This window comes from Durio zibethinus, chromosome 10 (assembly GCF_047325235.1).
Source record: "Durio zibethinus cultivar Kanyao isolate XHJ-2024 chromosome 10, ASM4732523v1, whole genome shotgun sequence".
Taxonomy (NCBI): domain Eukaryota; kingdom Viridiplantae; phylum Streptophyta; class Magnoliopsida; order Malvales; family Malvaceae; genus Durio; species Durio zibethinus.
Window position 1 is genome coordinate 27,041,373 of NC_143171.1, and position 6,758 is coordinate 27,048,130.

At 34.8% G+C, this 6,758-nt stretch overlaps 2 protein-coding genes across 2 annotated transcripts; both read right to left on the reverse strand.

Moving 5' to 3' along the window:
• Positions 1 to 216: 216 nt before the first annotated feature.
• Positions 217 to 1,618, reverse strand: LOC111293422 (uncharacterized). Its single transcript, XM_089767336.1, has one exon. It carries the CDS (start codon positions 1,402 to 1,404, stop codon positions 343 to 345), a length of 1,062 nt encoding a protein of 353 aa, XP_089623462.1. The 5' UTR covers positions 1,405 to 1,618; the 3' UTR covers positions 217 to 342.
• Positions 1,619 to 4,868: 3,250 nt separating this feature from the next.
• LOC111293423 (RNA exonuclease 4-like) lies at positions 4,869 to 6,758 on the reverse strand. Its single transcript, XM_089767337.1, has 7 exons — positions 6,712 to 6,758; positions 6,371 to 6,522; positions 6,138 to 6,268; positions 5,809 to 6,029; positions 5,490 to 5,699; positions 5,271 to 5,351; positions 4,869 to 5,183 (listed from the first exon to the last, which is right to left on the reverse strand). Exons 1-7 carry the CDS (start codon positions 6,732 to 6,734, stop codon positions 4,967 to 4,969), a joined length of 1,035 nt encoding a protein of 344 aa, XP_089623463.1. The 5' UTR covers positions 6,735 to 6,758; the 3' UTR covers positions 4,869 to 4,966.

Below are 6,758 nucleotides of genomic sequence, written 5' to 3' on the forward strand. Positions count from 1 at the left end.
ACTAGAAGCTGCAGTAAACATGATGAGGAGCTCAAATTTTGTTTATTGAGGCTTCTACTGGTTTTTCTGCCTCACTGAACTCTGTACAATCCATTGCTACAACTTTTAATAGGCTCTGTAGTCTTTAATATAATATCATAAACTATATGACAACAGGAAAAACAGAAACTCTTCCAGTTTCAATGAAAAAATAGGAAAAAAAACATGTTATTCGTTTATGTTGAAAGCCATACGGCATCTACAATGAATGGAATTGCAAAATGAAAAGTAATTAAAAGTTTGAAACATAGATAGAAACTACAAGTAAAAGCATAGAAAAGATAGATATGTCTGACTATGATCTTAGACAAATGGTTTTCCTTGTGCTGCAATGTAGGACTTAGGTGCAGATGCTATTCTCCCATACTGTGACTTCCTCTGTTTGTTCCTCCTTGACAACTTGCTCTCCAGGTTTTTCACCCTTCCATTTAAGTCTGATATAACAGCTGATTGTTCCTTAGTTTCTACCATGAGCATCTCAACCATCTCCCTGAGCTTCTTGTTCTCTTCCATGATCATCTTAACATCTTTTTCCAATTTAACAAAGCTTTCTTCATTAGAAATCACCACCTCGGCAATTTCATGAGGCACCAATTTGGTTGCCAGAGGTTGCTCCATGCTAACACTAGTTTTTTCTTCTTTCCCTTCTTCAAGTAAAGTTTCTTTTTCTGGAGTTAAAATTCCATGATCTTCGTTCCTTCCTTCGAAGTTGAACTCCCTCAACACCATATGTGAAGGTGATGAGGAGGAAGTTAAGGAATCACCAGCTTTCAACTGATCATCAGAATCACTAGGGATGGACTCCATAATATCCTTAAGTGCAGCCTTGGACTTGTTTGTTCTCGGATGATGCTTAACATAAAGATTCTTTCCTGTAAGATCATGGTAATCGATAGCGGAGACCTTATTCAAGGTCTGGAAACCAACAGAGGGATCAAGAACCATTCCTCCAATGTTTAGGGCTCCAAAGAATCCCCCAGAACCGGAAGGGCTGCGGATTAAGTATGCAGCAAAAGCAGGAGTCTTCATTGCAGCAGCCGAGGCGGTTGGAAGGAAGTTGCTGATAAGAATACGAACCCTACCAACAAGCCTATCTCGAAAGAAACCAATGGCGTAAATCTCAGTAGAAACAGCAGAAGTTTTGCTGAGAAGGAACTGGGGTGAAACGTTGAAGAGAAACTTGTCGTTCCAGGTTGGGTTTTTGCCACCAACACGATCAACTCGAGTATGAAGCTTGGTGAATGAATCAACCCAAGCAACAGCATAGGTTTTCATGCGACGATGGGGTATAACTGATGACTCTACAAGCCCTTGTGCGGAGATCAAGTTGATCTCTAGAATCTTATCAGTTGTTGTTGTCTCCATTGTTGTTACTCGAATCTTCTGTGAAATCTTTCTTGTAGTTGCTCAAGGTTCGAGTTCGTCGTGCTTAGTTGAAAGAAAGAAATCAGTTTGAGTCGGCTGATAAATGAATTGAAGGCATATATAGGATTGTTACAATCAGAAGCTTGGCGTTGATATGAAGCAGTGGAGCGAAGCAGCTTATAGCTAAGGGCAAACTGGCAAAGTAGCTTGAATTACACGTATCTAATTATGGCTTATAGTATACTTTTATATTACAGTATTAACCAAAGTTAACATTCATAATTTGAGAATCAAATATATATTTTTTTAATGGAGGCTGTACTGTGGTAGCATGAGATAGAGAAACTGACTATTGACATTGGGATTAGAATTCTAAATTTATTGGATTTTTATGATTGTATTTACGATTAGACTAAATTTTGGATTCGAATATTAAATGCTTTAAATGGCTTATAGTAATTACTTTACATTGATTTTTTTCCTCTCATGGGATTGGGTATATGACAACTTTTCCTGTAACTCTTAACTCTTCCGGTTTCAACGTAGGAAAGTGCTTTGACAGAATGGGAGAAAGAAATCATGCCTTTTGGATAAATAATTTGGTTCACTTTCCTATTCTCTAGGGAAGTTTTCAGTTTTTCTAGAACAGCTACATTTGAAGCGACTATGAACTTGAACGCTGCTACAGTAACTTCTATTATCTCAACAAACCCACTGCTTTCTTTCACTGCCCTTTCTCATTGCCCTGTTTTAATATTTACCATGAAAATAGAGTTAGGTTTTGTTAGTTTAAGTACAAGAATAGATTTACCAGCAGAAAACCCAGAGCGGTCAAGGCCTTCATATGCAGTCTCAATGCCCTGTGGCGTTCCTGCAGCTTCAGCAAAACTCTGGTTTTTTCGGTTTGAGAGCCAACAGGCAACAGCTTCTCTTCAACAGCTATGTACTCATCTAAAGTGCCATAATGTTTAGGTGATATCCAGGGCTTTCTCATGAATGTTTCCATATATACTTCATCTCCCACCTTCAAATTCTTAACTTGGCTTCCCACTTTCAGCACTACACCAGCAACATCATATCCTGGAACAGTCTGAAAAGGACAGATTATAAGAAAAGAAGAAAGAATTAAATACACAACCCAAAAAAAAAAATGCAATTCTATAAACAAGGAAACTATTCAATTCTGAAATGCTAAGCTTTCCAGTAACAGAACTTGGGACTACAGAAGGAACAAATAGTATTATAGTATAATGCTATTTGCTTCCTTACTTGATTGAACTTCATTTGCATATTAATTAATAATTATTTTCTCTAAGATTTTTAAAAATAATAGTTTGTTTAAAGTAAAAAACCTATCTATTTATCTGGAGAAGATTCGATGTTAGGGATTGAACTTAATATAAATTTTGTCATAATAACAATTAAACCTTAGAATGAAAATCCAAATATGATTCATTTACCATTTATAGTACTCCTATCATTTAAACTCTAGATTCTAGTCATAAGCATTCCATATTCATAAAATATACTATGATTCATTTACCATTTATAGTACTCTTATCATTTAAACTCTAGATTCTAGTCATAAGCATTCCATATTCATAAAATATACTATATATAGAGTCATGCCCAAGCAATTTATATACTCATCAAGATCTTTTCTAACTAGCTAAAAACACATTCACTAAATTTTCATCATGAAAGGTTTCATTTCCTTTGTCCTTTTGACTGTTCTCCTTAGCAGTTTTGGTGAATTTCCTCTCTCATTTTTTTTTCTAGGGCTAATTTATTCAAGAACAACTTTTTTTGTTTATTTATTTTGGGTTTAATTCAATTATAAATTTTTTTTTTCAGGAAGCGAAGCAGCCAAGGAGGAGGCTAATACTTGCAAAGTTTTGGTAAACATGGTGTGCAAGGTTGAAGATTGCAAAGCAAAATGTAAATTTAGTTTTGGAGAAACCGCTGTTGGGCAATGTGCAAACAGTACTGAATGTGATTGTTATTATCCTTGTTAAGTTTTTACTTTAAAAATAATTTTCATTGTTCAAACTCCATTAAAGGAAGAAAGAAATAAAAGGAAGTCAGCAAATTATTCTATCTTTTGTAAGATGAAAGATGAAAGTGGGGTTGCATGAATTAATTGTTGTTCATTAGTCCTAATAGAGTTGATAGAATTAATAAATGCAATTATCACTAGTCTTTATTTTTTGTTTCCATCTTTTTCCTGTTCAGCTCCAAATTAAACCAACCATATTTTTCACTACTCTCCAGTTCTTAGGACTTTTCAATTCTTACTGTTTTTCATGATGAAGTTATTTGCACAGACAAATTTCCTCAACAAAAATTATCTGAATTAAGCATCAGTTTGTTAAATTTAGATTTCATAATTATTTTCCTATATCATCTATAGAATATGATTCATAATTCAAAACATCAAAATCTGGTTGAGCAGTGGCTATATCAAGTATTTTGCCTATTTAGTGATAAGAATTCTTAGTTTATAGTCGCTATATTTTTTTTATTGAGATCCACGTTCAACTTATGATATATTATCTGCTTTGATTTAAAAAATTTTATAATTTTGTTCCACAAAAAACACTTCAATAGTTTAAAGTCTTTACATATATCACATAGTGGAGCCTCATAATATCTTGACATGAGATTCAGATGTTAAAATCTTAGTATAAGCATCTTCAGTGATCAAAATTCTTAGTTTACCGTCATTCTTTCCTTCCTTGTTTTTCTCCTCTTTGTGTTTGGTTGTGGTTTATTCTTTATTGTTGATCTATAGGAACAATGAACATGGTACTCTTTTCAACATGTTATTAGCATCTGCATTTCATAGAATAGATTAAGATTCAAAAGTGAAGAACTAAGTTTTATCTCCTAAACATCTGATTCTAGTAGAAGCCACGGTCTAAGACCTTTGTGTGTGGTCCTTAAAAAGGGAATCAATTTTAACCATGAGGCCAAGATGGTGCCACGTGCATGGTAAATATCAAATTCCACTGAACGTGAAAATTATTATGGCTTCTTGATAATTGATTATTATGGCTTTCTTCCAAGTTTTACTCTATAATAAGGATTGAAGATGTCAATAACAAGCTATTGCAACCCCAATCTCACAACGGATATTATAAGAATTTGATATGATATATATAGGGGTTTGAATCCATATTTATGAGGTGATTTTTGTGAAACAATACGTGGTGTGGATCTTCTCAGTTATAATATAAATTATAGCAGGATAGACATAATAAAAACAGCATAAGATACGGGAAGATGGTGGTATTAATTATTGAAATAGAAGGAGATATATATATTATCATTTTAAAAACAAAGAGCACTACAAGGTGAGAAGTTTAGATATCTTAGCTAGTTTAGGCATTCACAAATGTGATCCCAATATAGGAGATGGTCTTAGAATAGTCATATAATCCCTTTTATTCATACCTTGGCCGGTACATAGATATATAATTCCTTATTATTGCTATTACAATTCAAGGGGTAAACTTAAAAAGTATCTAATAATGCTCTTCTTAGACATGATGGCATTCAAAGTTCATGCAGAGTCCAAGCACCAACAGTAGTAATCAGACCTTGAGATAGCCAGCATTTCTTCTGGGGACATCCATGATGCAAAGTTGTTTTGATTTTGAGGGTCGGAAGCCGATGGATATTCTTCTCTCCTATGAACTTGGTTCCTCATCCTCAGGTAAAGCCTCATTGATGCAACACAGTCCTCATATGGGTTTTGAATTCCAGTTTGGATGTCATACCTGAACATAGAATTTGCACCATTCTCTTGAACAATTATCAATAACAGATGTCATGAAAAAAGAAAAATAGTCTATATAGATATTTACCCCAGGTACGCTTGGGTTAAGTACTTGAGTGAGTTGCTAAGTTTGCTTGTTTTCAGCAAGGGCGGATATTTCGCAGTATCTCTGTAGGTAAAAAAACAACTTAATTATATCATATTAATTGTATTTTCCACATGAATTTCCCACTTGGTTCTAAAAGTAGAATATATAGCAAAAGATGAATGTGCAATTTGGATTATTAGCATTATCCTTAAATTTTACCTTATCATGATTCCTGGATATTCTACTTGCAGACGGTCAAGGTCATGATCAAGACCATGGCCGACCAGAATCCTAGCTTTTCCACCTTTAGCTGATCGAATTCTCCACATTGGTTCTCCATTGCAAAGGAAGTCTTGAATCCTTCTTTGCACTTGTCTCAATGGCATTGCATCTCTCAAATATTCCGGTCGAATGCCAGTGGTTTCATACCTGAAAGTAGTTCAAAAATGTGAATTGGCTTATTTGATCCAATTAGTTAGATCAATTACTAGAATTTGCCTATTGACATAATTATCATTATCCATAATTAACATGATACCTATAGTTTGTTACTGGAATTGATGGTTTGACATACGTATGGAAAATTATATTCTCATTTTCATCAATGATGCAAACCCTTGCACAAATATCCAATGAGCCATCACTGCCACCACCAACCATTTTGCATGCCAGAGCAACCACTTGCTGGCCTCTTGAAAAACCATTGTCGATAGTCAAGCTATCTTGAAGACCTAAATTAGCCAGGCGAGCCAGCATTCCCTATAACAAGAAATCAAGTAAAAGCACATTTTAAACTCAAATTTGAGAATTGGGGGAATTTGGTGTTATAGTTGAAACATGTAGTTTTTGAAGCTAAAGGTTAATTACATAATTTACTCCGGAGAGCTGGCATCTGTCTTGATGAATCCTAAGAGCATAAGGGCTATCCAGGATGGTTAAGCAGAATTTGCATCCTTGGATGTTGAACAAATTCTTGCATTCTTGTTTCGGCAATGGGCCTATTACGAACAAATTAGTACTCAAGAGTCAAGAACCTGTCCCCAAGAAAGAACAAAAATACCCTTTGGATTAACAAGACATGTATGACAATGTGCACTCACCTATAAGATGTTCCCTTAAAGATTCAAACGACTTGCAGTGTTTCTTACAAATTCCGCAAGTAGGTTCATGAACTGAATGATACATAGTTCTCATGTGATGAACCAGGTGCTCCATTCTGTTGAACTGTCTGAAGCAGGCTGCACATTTGTTCCTGTAATTCACAACAATTCATCGATTAATTTAGCATCAGAATCACTACCATCTAAGTGATAACATTAATCTTCAGAGTGCATTCTAATTTTTTGCTTTTATGTTAGTTCATTTGATAGGTGCATGCTCGTGTGTGTGTGTGTGTGTGTGTCTATATGTGAGCGAGTACATGTGGATCGAGATAGAATACCGTAGGCTCTCTGCTGACTCCATCTTGTTTATTGATAATAGTTGAAA

What these genes read in the sequence shown, in the direction of transcription:
- LOC111293422 (XM_089767336.1), bottom strand. Translation starts at nt 1,404, where the DNA reads ATGGAGACAACAACAACTGATAAGATTCTAGAGATCAACTTGATCTCC.
- LOC111293423 (XM_089767337.1), bottom strand. Translation starts at nt 6,734, where the DNA reads ATGGAGTCAGCAGAGAGCCTACG. An exon ending in TTTAAGGGAACATCTTATAG is followed by an intron (nt 6,269 to 6,370) that starts GTGAGTGCACAT and finishes TGTTCGTAATAG; the next exon opens with GCCCATTGCCGAAACAAGAA. An exon ending in AGCTCTCCGGAGTAAATTAT is followed by an intron (nt 6,030 to 6,137) that starts GTAATTAACCTT and finishes TTCTTGTTATAG; the next exon opens with GGAATGCTGGCTCGCCTGGC.